General features: G+C 37.2%; 1 protein-coding gene across 1 annotated transcript in view; it reads right to left on the reverse strand.

The window, feature by feature from the left end:
* Positions 1-264: 264 nt before the first annotated feature.
* The window catches only part of ATGRIP (Golgi-localized GRIP domain-containing protein), a 62,497-nt gene continuing 40,171 nt past the window's right edge, over positions 265-22,590 (reverse strand). The window contains exons 20-22 of the mRNA XM_086440793.1: positions 12,475-12,580; positions 12,294-12,352; positions 265-689 (exon numbers count right to left, since the gene is read on the reverse strand). Coding sequence (XP_086296919.1) covers positions 576-689; positions 12,294-12,352; positions 12,475-12,580 — 279 coding nt within the window. The 3' untranslated portion in view covers positions 265-575. The remainder of the gene's footprint in view (positions 690-12,293; positions 12,353-12,474; positions 12,581-22,590) is intronic.

Consider the following 22,590-nt stretch of genomic DNA (forward strand, 5'->3'; position numbering starts at 1 on the left):
TTCAAAATTTTGGTAGAACCCTCTCCTTTATGTGACACGTGTTGTCTCCAAGGACGTATCTCAAATATTAACAAAAACCTAAGGGCGTGACATAAACAAAAAAAAGCTGTGTCATGCTATGAGAGGAGGGTGATATCCCCCTAAGTTTTGAAGCTGCCTGGCCACTTCAAAGTCGGACTTGTTTTTCTCCCCTCATGACCTTATTTTCCAATGACTAGAACAATAAAATTTGGTTTTCCAATTGATTTTCCATGTGCAGTCAAATGCTAGCAAACATTTTCTTCTTTTATTAGTTCTTTTACAACAATATTTGATCTATGTTCCATGAAATACAACTTCAAAGTTACAACAACAAAAAAAACAAAAACAAAAAAACAAAAAAAAAGTAAAATGAAAAAATCAAGTAATCTGTCAAACCACTGAAATTTGAGAGTGGCTATAGATAGGATGGATATTCTGTAAGTAAAAAAAAATTCTACAACCTCCTCCTTCGCTCCTTTCTATTTGTGGGTGCAGCCAAAGATACATTCCCGGGTGGATGAAACTCAGACATGTGTGTTCTGCACTTTAAGGAACTATGAAAACGAGAATCTTGAGAAAAGAGAGCGGCTGGAAGCTGAAGAAGCATCACTTGCAGGGCTTGGTGGAACCTCAGTTGAGGAACGGTAAGCTTGCTGGCACTTCTGGATCTGCAATATTATGTATGTTAGGAGATGTCAAAAATAATGAATATGCTATTAGATCAAGGAAATTCTGTGGTTACAAAAACGGGTTGGGCCGATCCAGGCCATGAACAAGAGACGATGCAAATGGGCACTAACCCGAAACATGACACTATTGAGATCATTATCTTTATTCGCATAAGAATGACAGTTGGGATCATTTTGATCAGTGCAGCTTTTATGGGCACCCAACATCCAATTGATGGTAGGCGGCTGTTGATTGGGCATCCTACTTGATGGGTTGGCTCACTAAGCAACATGGGCCTTAATGTGTGTTCATGAACACTATGGACAGATCATGCAGGAAAAGAACCACCTGACGCACTTCAGTCCCAAAAGCTCCAAACCCCCCATGGAACAAACATACTAACACACACTTCTACACCTCAATTTGGGAGGTCAGAGCTTGTCTGGCAGAAGCACGGCAGGTTGAATTATGGATGTGGGGGGTAAGGGAGGTCGAATCACCAAGGGTTTCACTATTTGTGTGTAAGGAGGCCTGAAGCCAGGCAACCTGGGGCTTACTCTTGCTGGGTTGAAATGTATCGAAATATGGAGCCTTGTAATGCAGTGCTTCCATGTTGGTTCTTTACAAAGGCAAGAAAATAATGTATCATGGGTCATGATGCAGGAGACTGCAAACAAACTAAGAATGACATCTGAGACCCAAATAAATTATCCATTATAGCAAAGATGTAAATTAGAAACTCAACTAATCAAACGATATCAAGAACACCTAACAAGTAATTGTGAATATTGACTTCTAGGCCTAATTTGCAATCCCACAGTAACAAACCCCTTAATTACGGCAATTCAAAAGGCTTAATGGAAGTTTTGATTCATCCAAACAAGCCCAGGATTTGAAATATAATGTGGCTATCAAATATTTTAATAGTAGACTAATGAGCGAATGACGTAAGAGGATTTAGTGTAATAAGGGGTCGATTTTTGGGCTGTAGGGTTTAAATGTTGCTAGAAATTCCAGCAAGGGTTTTAAGATGGATAAGCGGGCTGAAAGGAGAAAATTTGTAGTTTAAGGCTATTATTGGAATTAAAAGTTTACTATAAAATACAACAAGTTTCAAGGGCTTCAAAAGGACTGAAGGGGTATAATTTAGGCTACAAGTTACATTTTCAGGATGAACTGAAGGGACAACAAAGAAGAATTTTAGTAGAGAAAAGTCAAGTCTCATAATGAGAGCTTAGCGTATATTTATAATCAATAAAAAAGGGAATATACATAAATGCCCTTACAAAGGAATAAATCGAAATAAACTAAGATTAGTAAAACTAGAACTAACTATTCTAAGATTTCCAATACTCCCCCTCAAGCTGGGGCAAATATATCAACTAGACCCAGCTTGGCAAGGTGAGAGTTAGTGATAGAAGGTCCAACAGACCTTGTAAGCATATCGGCCAGTTGATCTGAAGAAGAAACAAAGACTGTCTCAAGTGTACCAGATCGAACTTTCTCGCTGAGAAAGTGAACATAAACCTCGATGTGCTTAGTTCTTTCGTGAAGGACTGAGTCAGATGCAAGCATAATAGCAGACTTGTTGTCACAGAACAATGAGGAGGAACCAACAATAGGAAATCCCAACTCTGTCAGCAAAGATCTAAGCCAAAGAAGTTCACATGTGACAAGAGCCATAGCACGATACTCAGCTTCAGTAGACAAACGAGAAACCACACTCTGTTTCTTACTTTTCCACGAAATAAGGTTACCACCATAGAGAGTACAGAAACCAGATGTAGATTTCCTATCTGTAAGAGATCCTGTATAATCAGCATCAGTGAAATAGGACAAATGCGGCTGAGTAGTAGAGGAATAAAATAGGCCTAGACCAGGACGAGACTTCAAGCAGCGAAGGATACGGTACACAGCGTCAAGATGAGAGGTACACGGAGCATGCATAAACTGACTGACTACACTGACTGCAAAGGTCAAATCTGGTCTAGTGAGTGTTAGATAAATCAATCGGCCTACGAGTCTTTGGTAAGATGAAGGATCAGATAAAAGCTCCCCAGATTCAGCATGAAGTCGATGATTCTGATCCATTGGGGAAGAGACAGGACGACAACCAAGCATAAGTGTCCTGAAGAAGATCCAATGTGTATTTGCATTGAGATAACGAAATACCATGACGTGAGCGAGCTACCTCTATCCCTAAAAAGTACTTGAGGGGACCTAAGTCTTTAACCTCAAAAGCATTACCCAATTGCCTCTTAACCCTGTCAATCCACTATGCATCATTCCCAGTTACTATAATATCATCCACATAAACCAAGACAATGGTATTGCGACCATCTACTCCTCGTCAAATAAAGCAAGTATGGTCAGAGTGGCATCTAGAAAATCCCATAGATAGGATGACCACAGAGAAGCGCTGGAATCAAGCTCGGGGAGACTGTTTTAGGCCATACAGAGATTTGAGAAGGCGACATACTTTCCCAGAATACTCCCCTTGAAGACGAAACCTAGGAGGGCGATCCATATAAATGACTTCTGTCAAATCACCGTTTAGAAAAGCATTCTTCACATCAAGTTGGTGAAGAGGCCATGAATGACATGCCGCTAAAGAGATAAGAAGACGAACTGTAAAAAGTTTGGCGACAGGGGCAAATGTGGCACCAAAGTCTTTTTCCGGAGTCTGTGTAAATCCCTTAGCGACGAGACGAGCCTTATAGCGATCAACAATACCGTCTACTAGATACTTGACGGTGAAAACCCATTTACAGCCAACAGTCCGCTCTCTAGAGGGAAGAGAAACAAGATCCCAAGTATGATTCTGCTGCAATGTATCCATCTCAGTAGTCATGGCTCTAGTCCACTTAGAATCACGTAAAGCCTCAGATACAGACCGAGGAATCCAAATGGAGTCTGTGGCAACAAGATAGGCTCGATAGGAAGGAGAGAGACCCTGATAGGAAACAAACTGGGCAATAGGGTGATTAGTACACACCCTTGCTTACCTTTGCGAAGTGCAATAGGTAAGTGAGAGTCAGTAATGAAAGGAACAGGAGTAAATGTAGAAGGAATTATACCTGAGTCCAAGAAAGATGTTGGCAAAGTTTGAGAGGGGGGAGGACGTCGAGAGTAAACCTGCAGCGGCGGTGAACAAGGTGGAGAAAAAACTGGTGACGGTAGCACTATAAGGGACTGATCATGCAAAGGAAAAGAGTCCTACAAAGAAGATGAAGTACGAAAAAATGGAACATTTTCAAAAAATGTAACATTTTCAAAAAATGTGACATCTAAGGAATGAATAAGACGATGAGTGAGTGGATTATAGCATCGATACCCCTTTGACATAGATGAGTAACCCAAGAAAACACAATGAATGACTTTGTCATCTAGTTTGGTGTGATGGGGAGTTCTATCCTGAACAAAGCAGGTACACCCAAAAACTCTCGGTGTAATGGGGAAGAGAGTGCTATCAAGGTGAAGAACATGAAAAGGCATTTGTCCCCCTAAAGTGCGACTTGGAACACGATTCATTAGGAAAGCAACAGTAAGAACTGCCATATTCTAATAGGACTTGGGAATATGCATCCCTCGCAAAAGGTAACGAACGATGTTCATGAGGTGGCAATTCTTACGTTCCGCCACCCCGTTTTGCTCAGGAGTGTATGGGCAAATTAACTGATGGAGCATACCACGCTCATGGAGATGGGACTGAATCCTATCAGAAATATATTCTCCTCCATTATCTGTTCTAAGAGATTTGACAGTAATGTTGTACTGAGTTAAAATCATTTTGAGGAAATTAACAAAAATAGGGAACACCTCAGAACGAGAACGCATTAAATAAACCCAAGTACAACGAGAATAGTCATCAATAAATGTAACATAATATCTATGACCATTAAAAGCAGTAACAGGAGAGGCTCCCAAACATCAGAATGAACTAAATCAAAAATAGCATTAAATCTATGCATGCGAGGAATATAAGATGTATGTGTGTGTTTGGAAAGCTCACACACAGAGCACTGAAATTTGTGTCCATTACAAAAAAAATTTTAAAGTAGGAAATAATGAACATAAGTGCTGAAAATTTGCATGTCCTAATCGAGCATGCCATAAGTCTAAAGTCTGTGAAGAAAAAGGATGATTAGCAGTGAGTGGGAGGATGGAAGCTGGAACAGTAGTAGGTGGAGCACCAAACAGATACAACCCATCCCTCTCATATCCCTTGCCAAAAATCCTCCTCGAAGTCAGGTCTTGAAAGACACAGTGAGTTGGAAAAAATGTTACAGAACAATTAAGGGATTTTGTTATACTACTCACAGACATAAGGTTAAGAGATAGGTGAGGAACATGGAGAATAGAATCAAGAGAAAAACCAAGGTCAAGGAAATAGTACCCTTGCTATGAATAGGGGTAAGAGACCCATCAGCAAGCCGAACCTCTTTATGAGTAGTAGGAAAAATGGAAGAAATAAAATGATTAGACTCACCGGTCATGTGATCAGAGGCACCAGAATCAATTACCCAAGACAGAGGAGCAGAGCCAGACTGAGAGGCATGAAATGCAGAAGAGGTACCTGTAGGTGCGGTAACAGATGCGACTGTCGAGGATGAGGGAGTCTGAGCCTGAAGCTGATCCCGTACAATAGCTATAACCTGCGTCTGTAGATGTTGCAAATCAATAGTTCCAAGGGACGCAGGATCAACAGAGGTAGATTCCACAACAGCAACACGGGGCTGTCCCCCAGAAGATCTCAACAGGTGGGGATAGAGTTGAAAATAACGGGCCTTCTCATGGCCAATCTTCCCACAGTGGCTACACGTAAGACTACTACCTTTACCCCGTCCACGGCTGCCACGACCTCGATTCCCGGATCCTAAAGTATGAGTTAGAGAAACCCGAATTAACTGCAAGAGCCATCTGATCTGTATCTGGAGCAGAGATAATGACAGAAGATTGAGTCTGAGAGGGAACTACACGACGACGACGTTCATCGCTATCAATGGTCGCAAATGTCTCAAATAAGGACGGTAGAGTCGTGGTATTAAGGATTTGGGTTCGCAGTACTTCAAACTCAGGGCATAGACCCATGAGAAACTGATATGTCAGATGTCAAGCAATCCTCTTAACCACATACGCGGCTGCCTCAGTAGACAACTCAGCCATAGACTCATAGTGTGAGAGTTCCTCCCAACGAGACTGAAGGAATTCAAAGTAATCTGCAATACTTTGATTTCCCTATGTAGCCTGAGCAATATCCCGGTAAAGTTCATAAATCCACGAGTCATTACGAGCATGTGCATATGTTTGAGTGAGAGCTGACCACAAAGAGGAGACAGTCTTATGATACATAAACATAGTGTAGATGCGTTGCTCCATGGAATTAAATAACCATCCTAGAATGGTGCAATTATCAATTTCCCATTGTTCAAATTTTAGATCAGTGAGGGGTGGCTTAAGAATAACGCCTGACAACCAACCAGATTTGCCTCTACTACCCAAATAAAGTCGTACAGACCGGGACCAGGACTGAAAGTTGCGACCATCTAGTGGTGCATTAGTTATACGCTGGACTGAGAAATTTGCCCCAAGAGTTGTGGTAGAATCCTTAGTCTCGTGAGTCGTCGTCATTGCACACTATGAATAAGAAGGAACTTTGGATTGAAGGGAGATCTCCCGTATTAGTACTGTCGAAGGTTAGATAATGCTATTGATTGCTGTCAGCAACACAAAAATATTTCTGTCGAAGCCCCTTGCTAAGGTCAAAATAAAAAATATTTCTTGCTGTTGCTGTCAAAAATAATTCCTTCTTGTAGCGTCCAAGCCCCAACAGATCACCAAAAATTCCTTCGTACAACCCTAGAGCTGTTGTAGAATTAATTGCAGGGCAATCAAGGGCTTATAAGCTGATCGCAAGAGCTGTTTAAGGCTTGTAGACTGATCGCAGGACTGTTCAAGGCCTGTAGGCTGATCGCAGGGGTTGTTCACAACATGTAGATCTGATCGCAAGGCTATTCACAGCCTGTAGGTTTGATTGCAGGTCTTGTTTAGGGCATATAACTTGATTGTAAGGTTCCAACCACTTGCTGCTGATGTTGCAGGACTATTCAAGGCCTGTACACTGATCGCAGGAATCCAAATCATTAGCAATTACTGTCGCAAGGTTGTTTCAGACCTATAGGTCTGATCCTGATGTACACAACCGCACGTAGTTGTTGTCTGTTGGTGTCGCAAGCCTGTTTAGGGGTATATAAACTGATCGGGATGTATACAACACCTTGTTGTTGTTTGCTGCTACTGTTGCGAGTTGGATTGAGGCTGATCAAAGTTCACCCAATAACTCTAGAGTGGATAAAGGGAAACCCTAACGTAGGGCAAAGATTCACAGTGCAAAACTCTATTGCAGCATGTGAAGAACTAACAAATTCTCTATCGCAACATGCGATGAAGAGAATAAATATCAAAAAGAGAAGGGGCCCTCGAAGGGGAGAAATGAAGATTGGAGAAGAAACGAAGATGGAGGGTGAAAAGTGCCTTTTTTTTTTTTCCTTTCTACTCTGATACCAAGAAGAATTTTAGAAGAGAAAAGTCAAGTCTCATAATGAGAACTTGGCGTATATTTATAATCAATAAAAAAGGGAATAGACATAAATGCCCTTACAAAGGAATAAACCGAAATAAACTAAGATTAGTAAACTAGAACTAACTATTCTAAGATTTCCAATAAACAACTGTTGGGGTTCAACTTAAGGGTGGATGATAGGTTTTTAGGGAGCACAATGATGGTTCAGTTGCTTGGTCTAGCGCAACAAGTTTGAGGACTGATCTTGGGGAAGAAAAATAGGGTGTTAGGAAAGAAATATGAGTGTGGCTAGAATTCAAATGACTAATATGTATGGAGCAAGATTTCAGGTGTATGGGTGTTCAACTGGGGCTATAGGCGAGGCACCAATGATAGGGATTGATGAATCTAGGGTCTGTAAGTATGAGACAGTTGAAAGAATAAAAAAAAAGAGTAGAAATTTACCATAATCTACACCAGAAAGAAGTGGATAGAAGAAGATAATGCTACCTTGGTTCAAACCAATGGAGTATCCGCATAGAAATCTCCAAGATGACTCACATAGAACCTCAAGAACTCACATAGAGAATTTAGTAAGAAAACCAACTTTAGTCATTCTATCATAATGAAAATTACAACCCTAAACATCTATTTATAAAGTTCACTCAAACCTATATCTAATCCTGTTATCCAACTAACATCACAAGATTTAATGGTTGTAAATATAACCTAAAACAACTTAAATATAACAAAACCAAAAATACCATCTGTTTCTCAATCTTATAACTTTATTTCCTTGGAATTTTCAACATATGAAAACTCAATAAAAAGATAAAGAAGTTACCAACTTACCCCCAAAACATCTATACTAAGGCAATGGTGCTCCAAAGGCATGCACGAATGAAATGCAAGCTAAGGGTTCCCCACACCTTCAACACGATCCTTGTTTGTGGTCCAAGTGTCTCAAGACAACAAAGGTCATAGGCGCATATGTCACACCAGAACACAGTGTTACCATATTGTTCCATATTGCACACATGGAGGAATGGGGAACATTGGATTATCAATTTTGGGTTTTGTCGAAGACCACAAGCCTTACATTTCTTTACATGAATTGGTGATATCTAGATTTTGGGCTAGGTTCTAGTTGAGGACCCCACTCTAGAATGGATTAGAACACCCTGTGTACATGATATTAGGAAGAACTGACAATAGGAGAATGCATACGAGTTGCTATTGGAGCGTAGAGGATATAATGATTTTTCTTGACGATCAGACCAAGATCGTGTGGCATGTAGATTATAGAAAAACTTGATTAGTTGGAGTATAATTACAATTTTATTTCGCTAGATGCAAAATCTTTCCATTCGAGCAGAGTTGATGAGTTCATAGTTCTGTTTTCCATTGGGCCATTAGATTTTTTTTTATGGGTAAGCTGGACTTGAACCCATGATCGCAAAGTTGTTTTGCAATGTGTCAAACCAACTGAGCTATGGGTCTAAGCCCTCCATTGGACCATTAGTTAGATTTTATGTTTTATTTCATTCTATGTTAAGAGTTTTATTTAATGATTAGGATTAGTATTTAGGCCTACTTTTAGGTTATACTAGATTGACTTTATTATAGCTGTTGGCCAATAACTTGGTAGTTTTATCATGCCTTTTTATTGAGCTTTCATTGATTGAAAATTAGAAGGAAAGTTACAGGATTGAAACATAGATGGTATTTTTAATTTTTTATATTTAAGTTATTTTATTCACGACCATTAGATATTGTTATGTAAGTTGGATTGCTAAGGTTAGATTTAGGTTTGAGAGAACTTTATAGATAGATGTTTAGTAATAATTTTTATTATGATAAAATAAAATAAAAAAATTTCTAAGTTCTCTTTGTGAATTCTTAAGGCTCTCTATGTGAGTAATCTTGGAGAGTTCTATGTGGATACTTCATTGGTTTGATCCAAGATTACACCATCCTTTCCATCCACTTCTTTCTGGTGCAAATCAAGGAAAATTTCTACTTTATTTATATTCTTTCAATTGTCTCATTCTTACAAACCTTACATTCATCAATCTCTATTGCGAACCTCATCCCGATACCTTCATCAATTTTGCCCCACCTATTCCAACACCACATAATCCTAGTTGAACACCCATACCTGTCCTACTACACCCTAAATCTTGCTCCATACCTACTACCCATTTAAAACCTAGCCACACCCCTATTCTTTCCCAGAAACAAAACCCTAGTTTTCTTCCCCAAGATCAAACCCCAAACTTGTTGCCCAAGATCAGTTAGCCAAACCATCATTGTGCTCCCTAAAACATTACCACCCACCTCTAAAATGAAACCCAAACTTTCAACCATCCTGAACATATTGCAGTCCAAGTTACTCATTTAACACCCCTTTAAATCCCTTAAAACTTATTGTAATTAGAAACAAACATTTAAGCCCAATACTTACCATATGCTGATGGAGTGTCGTTTTTCTGCTAAATTATGGGAAGAAATCCTCAAATTTTGTTTGATAAGGAGACTCGTGGGAACATGAGAATTTGAGATAGCTTGGATCTTGGACCATTTCAAAGGCAACAATCACAACAGCCATCAAGAATTGTGCATTCATTTATTACCTTTGACGAGAAAGATGTTGATGCAAGATGGTAGGGGAAGAGAGGTAAAAAAAAAAAAGGGTGGTTAGGGGATCTGATTTGGTATTTGGAATTGGGTTAAGGATTTGGGGCAGCAATTGGAAAAAGGGTTTCCAGATTCCCAATTCGCTTTTGAAATGCAAAACATAAAGTTTTATAAATTACGATATTTTCAATAGGGAAAAAGAAAGGATTAAAGGTTCGGGTTTGTAGGGTAAGGATTAATGGTTAAGATAATGGGGAAAGAATTAAGGATTGAGGAAAATGTTAAAGGCTGTAGGAAAGGTTTTCAAGAGTTCTAGAATAAAAATTAGAGAGTTCAAGAAAGGGGTTTCAAGAATCAAGAATTCAAGAAAATCAAGAACAAAAGATTAAAAAAGAAATTGAGAAATGGATAGAGAAAAAAAATATTATCTTGGACTCACTCCAAAATGACCTCACCCCACACTCATTGTTAAGAAGATCAAGCTCAAACTTTCTTTTTATTCAACGTTATTCTTCATTAAAAAAGTCCTAAAATAATATAAAATAAAATAAAAATCCAAGAAAATCTTGATCAAACTAAAATTCCAAATAAATAACCATATTTGGTAACTTTCTCTCCTAATTTTTCAACCCTAATAAACTTAAATAAAAGACAACCTAAAGTTACTAAACTGCCCCTAAATATTATACTAAGACCATGGGCCGATAAACATCAAAATAAGCCCAAAAACATAAAATTAAAACTCTAAAACAACTCAAAACTAAAAATGTAACTAATCTAAAATAATTTCGAATGCTAAATTTAAACCTAATTAAGTGAAAACCTAAATAATTACAAAATTTTCGTCGGAAGCCTTGATCGTTGACTTGATTTGCATTCCGCATTAGATGTACTAGAGTATATCAAAATGAATTCAATAGAATTGAAGATATCCTCAGAAGGATAAAAGAAGACATTTGGACCCAATTTTCAGATAAACGAGAAAAAATTCAAATTATAATAGAGCATTGATTGAAGCTTGGGAGTTACCTGCATCTTTTATTCATATACAACAAACTTCATGTAGATGGACTAAACCTCCTCAAGATCACTGGCTCATGAATACAGATGGGTCTTTAACTACTGAAAAGGGTGGATTTGGTGCTATTGGACAATGCCAAAATCTATCATAATATACATGAACTTCAAGGTATTGAAGCAGGTATGTAGTTAGCAATGAGGAAACAACGCAGGAAAGTTCAAATTCAAGCTGATTCACTTTTTGCCATCCAAATTCTTAAAGATAGACGAAAGTGCCCATGGGAATCAGCTTATCTGGTTAATAATATCAAAAGAATCTATGGTTTTTTTGAGGAGGTTGCCTTCAACATATTTTCAGAGAATCCAATAAAGCAGCAGACATGTTAGCTTTGATAGCGGCATTGAAAACTTGTACAGAATTTGATAGGGATACTATTCTGAGTAATATTTGTAATATCCTACTTCAGGATAAAAGGGATTGCTTGTATCTTAGGAATTAACTGGTCTGTGTCCGCCTTAACCCGTTAACCTTTCAAATAAAATAAAAAAACATTTAAGCCCAATAACAACCTTTTACAACTACCTAGTCTCACATAATATCTGAAACCCACGAACTTGTTTGGAAAAATCAAAATTCACCACTTATTGTCCTAAAGCCTATTATAGCATTCCCTGATTGGTTTATTGTAAGAATATTTGATAGCCACATTATATCTGAAACCCTGGACTAGTTTGGAAGAATCAAAACTTTTGTGTTTCCTTAATTAAGGATTTTTTCTTGTGGGATTGCAAATCAGGCCTAGAAATTAATCTTCATAATAACTTGTTAGGTATTTTTGATATCATGTGATTGATTGAGCCTTTAATTTATATCTTCAGACTCTGGATAATATATTTGGATCTTGGATATCATTCTAGGTTTGTTTGCATTGTTTGCATTCTCCTGTATCGGGTTAATTTTGGGTTTTGCCAACAAAAGCTTAACAAACATGGAATCATTTGTGTTTGCTATGTTTTAAAACTTGTAGAGGCTAGACTCAAACTCGGCAGAGTTATGAGTTATATTTAGTATTCTTTTTTCTGAAAACCTTAAATAAATATAATTTTAAATTTTAAAAATATTTTTAAATTTAGTTGACTTGCTTGACTCGATGGACATCTGAGTTGAGTTCCCAAGCTTTAAAACTTAGGAAGTGCACCAATTGAGACATGGCACTGCAGTAACGCTGTGATTCCTCAATCACTATTTACTGATTACAAACATGCCTCAAAGCTGCGGCATGATTTCAATCATTTGACAATGACAAAGCAGTGCATATCAATAGACACTCGATTTCATAATAATAATAATAGCTAGCGACTTGAAAGAAGCTGTCTACTTCACCTCATCAGGGCTGAATTGTAACAGCATCCCTACCACAGGGAGTAGAGCCTCAACTTCACCTGTTTATGAGATAATAGTTGTTGCAAGTTATTCCTTGGTTGAAATGAAAGTTTAAGTTGAATACTTTACTGAATATCAACAAGCTTTTAGTTCTGTGAAGTTAAAAAATGGACGAGTTTACCTGTTTCCAGAAGTTTTAAGATGACATTCTTCAGATATGTCATATCTACCCCTTCCCGCTTCTTTGATCTTTCCATGTTACGGAGCTCTTCCTTCAAAACTGCTTCCTGCCCAATTAATTATTTTTGAATATTCTTAACTACCAATTAGCTAATAAATGAAATAAAACATGAATTCAATAATAGTTCTACTCACAGAAAAAGAAAAAGAAAAATTACATCTGTTTTTGACCCCCACTGCAATAAAACATTGTAATGAAAGAAACAAAAAAAATGTCTTTCCAAATATCACCACTAATGGCAATATATTGTAGACATTCACTCTGTAAGATAGCCTTAATTAGGCAGGACGGCAACAACAGTAGGGGTGCACATTGGATTGGGTAAATCCGAGAACCGAACCAATCCGAAGCCTTTTGGATTGGATTGGTTCGGATTGAGCATGGTTTAGTTCGGGTGCGGATTGTATATACAAAAATCCGATTGATTTGGTTCGGTTCCGGATTAGGGGTATAATAGAACCGAACCAATCCGAGAACCGAACTAATCTGAAGTATCTATTATAATATATATGTTTATTTATTTAAAAAATTTCTTAGTTTCGTTCTTCTATTATCTATTTCTCTCTTCTTCGACTTCATCTCCTCTTTTTTTTTTTTTTTTTAACAAAAACTCATAAAAAAATGTACACAAATCTCTCTCTCAACTCTCAAATGGACCAACCCATTTGTAGAAAAACTTTTTCAAAAAATTTGATTCCTTGTTTTTTTACGATAACATTCATGTCGTGTTTGTTAAATGAAATATACTAGGCGAACCTAGACTTGGATTCGTTAATCTATCATTTATGGATTAGTTTCCTCACTAATCCATCCAAAATACCAATTTTAAAAATGTAATTTTTTTTTTAGTCTCATTGAGCTTTCTCTAATTTTCAATTTATACAAATTTCAGTCAAAATTTAATCATAAAATCATTTTCATTTTAAAAATAGGCATTATTGATGATCTGATCCAAAGGGTTCCTCTTTTGAAAGAAAAAATACTAGTTTTTCTATTTTGAAAGTATGAGAACTGAGAACCAATCCGAACCAAGGTTGGTTTGGATTGGTTCGGTTCCAAATTTGTAGAACCGATCATGTTTGGCTCGGTTCCAATTTTGCAAAAATCCGAACCAATCCAAACCATGTGCACCCCTAAACAACAGGTGTAGGGGTTATTATGCAACTATCGTACAAATAAACTACAGTGACAAAAAACAAATACTGACAATTATCAAATTAGGCTATATATGCTTGTAAGACAACTTTAACTAAAGGTGGGCAAAGATCAAATGTTGCAAGTTTGTTCCAAACATCTCTGAGAATATAAAAGTTTGGGTTTAGAGAGAAAGAGAGAAGAATAGAAAAAAGATGAAGGTGAGTTACCCTCTATAGGGTTCAACCCTTACTATTTATATATAAAATAGTCATATAGTGATGGGCTTAAGTTATGGGCCCATCACATACAATGAATAAAAGATAATAACATAAAATAAGAACTCTAACACTCCCCCTCAAACTGGAGAATACAAATCAGACATGCCCAACTTGGTACAATAATTAAGAAAGGAACTTTGAGACAATGGTTTTGTGAACACATCTCCCAATTGATTTTCTAACTTGATGTAATGAGTAGATATCTGTTTCGCCAACACCATCTCGCAAATAAAGTGACAATCAACCTCGATGTGCTTGGTCCTCTCGTGGAACACTGGGTTGCTAGCAATATGGCTAGTAACTTGATTATCACAATATATAGGCATAGAGAAGGAATCTTAATTCTCATTTCCTTGAGAAGTGACTGAACCTAGAGCATCTCACATGCAGTGTGAGTCATGGCCTTATATTCTGGCTCAACACTAGAACGAGCTACAACTTGTTGTTTCTTACTACGCAAAGTCACCAAATTTTCACCTATAAAGGTACAGTAACCTGAAGTGGACCGACGATCTATACGACTTCCAGCCCAATTAGAATCTAAAAAATTAATGACAGATAGAACTTGAGCCAGAGTGTATAGCAACCCCTTCAAATAGTGTAGAATCCAAAAAATTGCATCTCAATGAGGCTGTCGTAGAGCATGCGTAAACTAACTAACTACTCCAACAGCAAATGTGATGTCTAGGCGAGTAATAGTAAGATAAATTAATTTACCAACTAATCTACAATAACGACCCGCATCTAGAAAACTCTCCTCTTTTCAGCATCAAGCTTAGTTGTGAGATCCATATGAATATCAACTAGCTTAGCCTAATGTACCAGTCTCAGACAGTAAATCAAGAACATACTTCCGCTAAGACATGTTAATTCCAGTTTTGGAATGAACTTGGAATGAGCAACCTCAATACCAAGAAAGTAGCAGAGAAAACCATGTGTAGGAACAACAATAGGGACAACAAGACTAACAAAAGGAGGAAGAGTGGGCAAAGACAACTCCCCCTTAAGCGAAGACACAATGTGCAAATCAAATGAAGCTTTGACAAATGGGAAGAAAAGTGTGGATTAAAAGAATGTAACATCAACACTAACATAATACCGTCGTAAGATGGGACAATAACATTGATAACCTTTTTGAGTACGAGAATAACCCAAAAATATACATTTAATGGACCAAGGCGATAGTTTATCAAGACTAGACTCAAAGGAGTGAACAAAGAATACACAACCAAAGACTTCAGGTGCGATAGCAAAACGGTCAACTCGAGGATAAACCAAGGAAAATGGTGAAAAACCATCTAGAATTGATGATGGCACGCGATTAAAAAGATGGCAAGCTATAAGAACAACATCACCCCAATAGGATTTATGAACATGCATATGAAACATAAGGGTAAAAGCAACATCAAGTAAATGATGATGTTTACGTTCTACAACACCATTTTCTTGAGAGGTGTGAGCACATGATGTTTGATGAACAATGCCATGGTCAGAACAATATGATTGAATAGATGATTGTGTGTATTCTAGGGCATTATCAAATCGAATAATTTTAATAAACTTGCCAAATTGAACTAAAATCTCTTTGTAGAAAGTAAAAAAGAATATGAAGTAATTCAGTAAGATCTTTCAATAAAAATAACCATATCATTCTAGAATAATCATCCACAAATACAACAAAGTATTGAAAATCAAATAAACTTTTATTCTGGATGGGCCCTTAATGTCTGTATGAATTACATCAAAAACACTAGATTGACGACTCTCAAGACAAAGAGGAAAAGAACTACAGTAATGTTTTCCCAAATAGAAAGCCTCACATTCTAAAACAGACACTAGACTCAAATGTGGAACACCACGACACAAATTAGACAAAGATACGTGACCCAAACGAAAATGCCACTGAAGAAGCGAAACAGAAGCACTCATAGTAGATGAAGTCTCCTCATGTGCCAGGAAATACAAGTCATCCTTCCTATGCCCCAAAACAATCACTTTCATCTTGAGATCTTGAAAATCACAAGAGGAAGGAAAAAAAATTATGGAGCATTGAAGAGATTTTGTAAGTTGACTAACAGATAATAGATTAAAATGAAAATCTTAGACAAGTAAGGTGGAGGATAATAAAAGACATGAAGTTCGATGAACATCACCTGCCCCCACTACACTACAAGTAGAACCATTAGATAAAACAATATGAGACTTATTAGAGGTCTTATTTAATGTCGGGTTGACTCAATACTTAATCCCACATGACCAACCACATGTTTTTAATATAAAAGAGAGGTCGAACCCTATTGAAGATGATCGATTGATTCTCTTCTCTATTTTCATCTCCTTAACCCTAATCTTCTAACATGGTATCAGAGTGGGCCTTTCTCACCTCCACATCACCTAGTTCATATCTCCACGTTCTTTGGCCTAGTCCAACCCAAACGTGTAGAGGCATGTTGAGTTTAGTCCCACATCGGACACTTATTGCCATATCTCTCTCTATATAAGCTCTTAGGCCTCTCCACCCATAGCCAATTGGTTGAGTTGGACTCCCAAACTTAGCATGGTATCAAAGCACTTCTACCATTAGATCTACTAGATTTCTCTTCTTATCTTTCCTTTTCTTAATCACTTTCTTTTCCCTCTTCAATCCAGTACTTCCAAACGCTAAAGCATTGGTTCTAAAAAAAGATTAAGCGTTTAGGGTTTGTTTGTTTGCACCTAGATGTTTATCTAGGACTTTGTTTGTGTTTGTTTAAGGTGTTTATGAATGATTAGGGAATTTGTGGACAGTTTTGAAGCCACAAAATTTAGTTTCAAAAATAAAATAAAATCCGTGAATAATATAGTGTAAACATGCCACGTGAATAATACTCGTGAACAATGTTTTCTGTATGAACAATACTCTGTGAATAGTATTTTCTACATGGACAATACTCCGTTAATAGTGTTTTCTGCACGAACAGTGCTTCATGAACAATGTTTTTGCAAAAATAAACAAATCGACTTCTCGATCAATAGTTTGAAATTTTGCCCGGATCTTTTTTTTTTTTATGGGTGTTTTTGAGTTTTGCGATTTTATTCCGGTCGTTGTTTCGTTGGCCTCTCAATCGTAGTCGCATATCATAGAATATCCAAGGGGATACTATTTTTTTGAGATTTTTTTATCTCTTTGCGGGATTTTAGTTTACTTCTCCTCGGATGGAAAATTTGGGGATTTCTGATGGTGTTGGTAGAGGAAGTCATGGTGCTCATGGAGGCGGCCGTGGTGGTGATTTGAAGTATACCTATTGTATCTACATTGACCATACTAAGCAATTTTGTTGGGATAAATAGGGTAAATCTACTTAGGCTAATCAGGCTCAAGAGGAACCTCCTCAAAGTTTCACTGATTCTACTTCTCAAACTACATCTAGAGCTACATTTTTCTATCTTAACTACACAGTTGGGAGAGATTATTCGGAAGTTGACCACCTTGACAGTAAGACCTACTTCACCCACAACTACTTCAAGTAATCCTAGATTTATGGCTGCTAAGTCTCCCTCAGCTTGGGTAATCGATTCAAGATCTAGTGCCCATAGTTTGGTATATCTCGTCTCTTTTCTAATTTCCATTCTCTTAATTCTCACATTGTATAAGCTGACAGTTCTACTCGTAATATAGTTGGGAAAGGTGATGTTTTTCCAAACTCATCTCTTCTCTTATCTTCTACTCTTTTTATCATTGATTTTCCTTTTAATCTACCTACTGTTAGTTAGCTTACAAAATCATTGCAGTGCTCTATAACCTTTTCTCCCTTCTTATTGTATCTCTCAAGATTTCAAGACGAAGAAAATGATTGATTTGGGACTTGAAAAAGATGGATTATATTATTCAAGGCATAATGGGTAATGTGCCTACTTTTGCCTTAAGTGCTTCAATTTCACCCCTTCAGTGGTATTATCGATTGGGTCATGTATCTTTGTTTAATTTGCATCGTGTCATTCCTAAGTTGAGTTCAGTGTCAATTTTAAAATGTAAGACTTGCCAATTGGACAAGAATCACCGTAGTTTTTTTCCTAGTCGAACTGAGAGTCGTCAATCTAGTCTTTTTGAACTAATTCATATAGATATTTAGGGTCCATCAAGAATAAAATGTTTATTTGATTTTCATTACTTTGAGGTGTTTGTGGATGATTATTCTCGTATGACATGACTCTTTTTATTGAAAGATCGCACTGAATTACCTCATGTTTTGCTTACTTTTTATAAAGAAAATTCAATCAAATTTGACAAACTTGTGAAAATTATCCATTCTGATAATAACTTAGAATACATGGAATCCTTTATCCAGTCTTTTTGTTTATATAATGGCATTATTTATCAAACCAATTATATTAATACTTCTCAACAGAATGGTATTACTGAGCGAAAACATCATCATTTACTTGATGTTGCTTACATCATTATGTTTCAGATGCATGTACCTAAGCCTTATTGGGGTGATGTCCTCATAGCTTTTCATCTTATTAATCGCATGTCATCATTAATTTTAAATGGTCAATCACCTTTCTCTCTAGTTTATTCTCAAATCCATCCTTTTGTTGTTACTCTTAGAATCTTTAGTTGTATTTGCTTTATTCACTCATTGGAGTCTGAGTTGGATAAACTTTCCCCAAGATCCATCAAATGTGTCTTTCTGGGTTACTCTCATACACAAAAAGGGTATAGGTGTTATTTTTATATCACTCAACGGTACTAGTAAGTGCTGATGTGACATTACACTTTATTTTTCTTTTGCTGGTGTCTCATTTGACTTGGATCTTGTGTCTTATTGTCAGGGGGAGTTGTCTCTTACAGTTTCCTCCTTTCTTATGCTTCTAATTCTTCTTACATGTGACCCTTCCACTATGTCTCTTCAAGTATATCAACGCACTCATTTCTAAGCTCCTTCATCTTCTCTGCCAGTCCCAGATCCTTCATCAACTTCACTTGAGGTACCTACAAATCCACCAACATTTACCTCTACCTCTGGTGATCTTCATATTGCTTTAAGGAAAGGTACTAGAACTTGCACTAAGCACCCAATTGTTGATTTTGTGTCTTTTTATCAGATGTCACCTTTATTTTGCTAGTTTACACTTCCCTTGTCTACTATTTTTGTTCCTACTTCCTATACGCAGGCATTATTCTCCTCTGAGTGGAAACTAGCTATGGGTGAGAAAATTGTATCCCTTCATCATAATCATACTTGGGACCTATCTCCACTTCCACTTGGGAAATAGGTTGTGGGGTGTAGATGGGTGTATAAAGTCAAGTATTTTCCTGATAGATATGTTGAGAGATTGAAGTCTCGCCTTGTAGCCAAGGGTTACACACAGACTTATGAGGTTGATTATAGTGAGACTTATTCTCCAGTGACTTGCTTAAACTTTATTAGAATTCTTATTTATGTTGCAGTGTGTTATGCTTGGCTCATTTATAAATTGGATATTAAAAATGCCTTTCTACATGGAGACTTGCAGGGGGAGATATATATGGAGCAACCACTTGGATATGTGGACTCTGGTAAGATTGAACTAGTGTATCATCCACGGAAGGCAATCTATGGGTTGAAACAATCGCCTAGAGCTTTATTTGATAAATTTAGCTCAATTGTTCTCGCCTATGAATTTGCTAGGTTTACTTCTTGATCATTCAATGTTTGTGAGGCACTTTTCTGGTGGAATTCTTACGATGATAGTTTATGTAGATGATATTATCATCACTGGAAGTGAGACTAGTGGTATCTTAGATCTGAGGACTCATCTAGCTAAATAGTTTCACACTAAAGACTTGGGTCTTCTTCGCTATTTCTTGGGTATTGAAGTAGCTCGCTCCAAAAAAGGTATTAATTTGTCTCAGAGGAAGTATGTTCTAGATTTGTTATCTAAGACTAGTACTTTGGGTTCCAAACCAACTAATACTCCTATAAATCCTACTACCAAGCTAGATGTTAAATAAGGGGAGATTTATGCTGATGTAGGGTGTTATAGTAGGTTAGTTAGCAAACTAAGCTACCTAACTGTCACTCGCCCAGATATTATCTTTGTTATGGGAATAGTTAGCTAATTTATGTATACTCCGCGACAGACTCATTGGGATGTGTTTAAGATACCGAGGTATCTAAAGGGGTCACCAGGCAAAAGATTATTATATAGACTTTCACCTCTTATATCCATTACTAGCTTCTCAAATGCTAATTGGACGAGGAGCAGGACTGATCGTAGATCTACTTCTGGGTATTGTACCTTCGTGGGAGGTAATTTGATGACTTGGTGTAGTAAAAAGCAAATTGTAACTCATTCTAGTGCTGAAGCAGAATACAGGACAATGGCGCATACTGCATGTGAGATGCTTGGGTTTAGAGTCTTCTGAAGGAGATGAGGATTGAAGTTCCTATTCCTATACCTACGTATTGTGATAACCAGGCTACTAGCTTTATAGCTAGTAATCCAATATTCCACAAGAGAACCAAACACATTAAGATTGATTGTCATTTTATTTGTGATATGGTGATGGCTAAGAAGATATCTACTCTCTATATCAAGTCAAAAAATCAGTATAGAGATGTTCTCACAAAACCATTGTCTAGGAGTTCCTTTATTACTTTTTGTACCAAGCTAAGCATGTTAGATTTGTATGTTCCCCAGCTTGAGAGGGAGTGTTAGAGTTCTTATTTAATGTCGTATGGGCCCAATACTTAAGCCCACACGACCAACCACATGTTTTTAATATAAACGAGAGGCCGAACCCTATCGGTAGTGACCAATTGATTCTCTTCTCTATTTTCCTCCTTAACCCTAATCTTCTAATACCAAGAGATTTTAAATTAGAGAAGATGTGGGATATACTAGATATGTGGGCACTAGCTCAAGAATCGATGACCCAAGATGAAGGAGACGTAGTAGTCATAAGTGTGGGCATACCAGAATTAGCAATAGTAGTTGTGGGCTGAGAAGGTCCTATAGTCAAAGTATTCAGCTTCTAAATATCTCGTCAAGCTGAGTAGAATAATCAGAAGAAACAAGTCTAAATGAGCCTGAAAGGGTGGACCAATAGGTGGCTGAGAAGGTTCTTCATGAGCTTGATTAGCCTACCCAAGCTAACCCAACTTATCCCAACAAAACTGTTCAGTATGGCCAGAGTAATCACAATAAAAGCATCTCATCTCACCTCTACCATGACCATATCTATAACCAAGGGAAGCCTCATGTGGACTACTAGAAACCAAAGCTAATGACCCCTTGTTATACGTAGGAGATACAATGACTCCTTCCAAGAGAGGCCCGTTGAATACGATACAAGGCATTAACAGCAGTAGGTAAGGACTCACTAACCAGAAGTTGCCCCTTAAGTGAATTGTACTTTGGATTCAAATTAGATAAAAGCAATGCAACCTGAAATTCTTCAACCTTTCTTTTCTGCATTTCTAGATCGGTGGTCAATAGTTGGTGCTACTGAAGCTCCTCCCATATACCATAGAGAGAGCTATAATACTCACTTAGAGATATGTCATCCTGTTTAGTAGTAAATATGGCCTCGAATAGATCATAAACCCGTGACACATTTTTTTCTTGAGGATACATCTCCTGAATGGCTGTCCAAATCCACTTGTATATATCAAGTGCATAACATTGGAAGAAACTGGTGGTTCCATGATGTTCCGAAGCCACATCATCACCAAAGAATTGTCCCTCTGCCGATCTTCATAGTGTTTCTCATCTAGTGATGGAGGGTCTTCAACCAAAACCTATTTCTTCTTGGCACAAAGAAATACTTGAACAAAATGATGATAAATAATTTGAGCCGTTGAACTTGACAGAAGTGATCTGAGCACCATTAGAAATCCTCAAATTTTTCATCTGGGGAGAAGTTCACTAAAAACCCGCACAAAGATGGAAAAAAAATAGTGTCACTAGGGATATTCTATGAAATGTGTCTAGGGTTGAGATGCCAACGAAACAACGATCAAAATAAAATCACAAAATCAAAAAACACCTGAAAAAATTGAGATTCGGAAAAAATTTCAAATTGTTGATCGAAAAGCCGAAGAAGTCTATTTTTTTCAGAAAATATTCTTCACATGACAGTAGTCATAGATTTGTTCTACAAACTGAATTTTGGGACTTCAAAATTACAACATGAGCTTCACAATCATCGACAAACCATAAACAAATAAAAAACTACACTCTAGATACACATCTAGGTGTAAAAAACTGCAAATGAAGACTCCTAAGTCATGTTTTGTACCAGGTCTTAGGGTTTGAAGAACCCGAACTGAAAAGAAAAAAAGAAAAATAGGAAGAGGATGAGGAATGGATTAATCTAAGAGCAGAGTTGCTCTGATACCATGTGAGAAGATAAAAGTTAGGATTTAGACAGAAAGAGAGAAGAATAAAAGAAAGATGAAGGTGAGTTTGATAGGGTTCAACCCTCATTATTTATATATAAAATAATCATATAGTGATGGGCTTAAGTTATGGACCCATCACATATAGTGAATAAAATATAATAACATAAAATAAGAACTCTAACAATCTCATCATCATCAACCTCATCTATAACGTGTTCCAAACATTAGGGTCAACATGAATCCTTTTCATCTTTCACAATAAGAAATTAATA

This window comes from Akebia trifoliata, chromosome 4, assembly GCF_017979445.1.
Source record: "Akebia trifoliata isolate Shusen 1 chromosome 4, ASM1797944v1, whole genome shotgun sequence".
Taxonomy (NCBI): Eukaryota; Viridiplantae; Streptophyta; class Magnoliopsida; order Ranunculales; family Lardizabalaceae; genus Akebia; species Akebia trifoliata.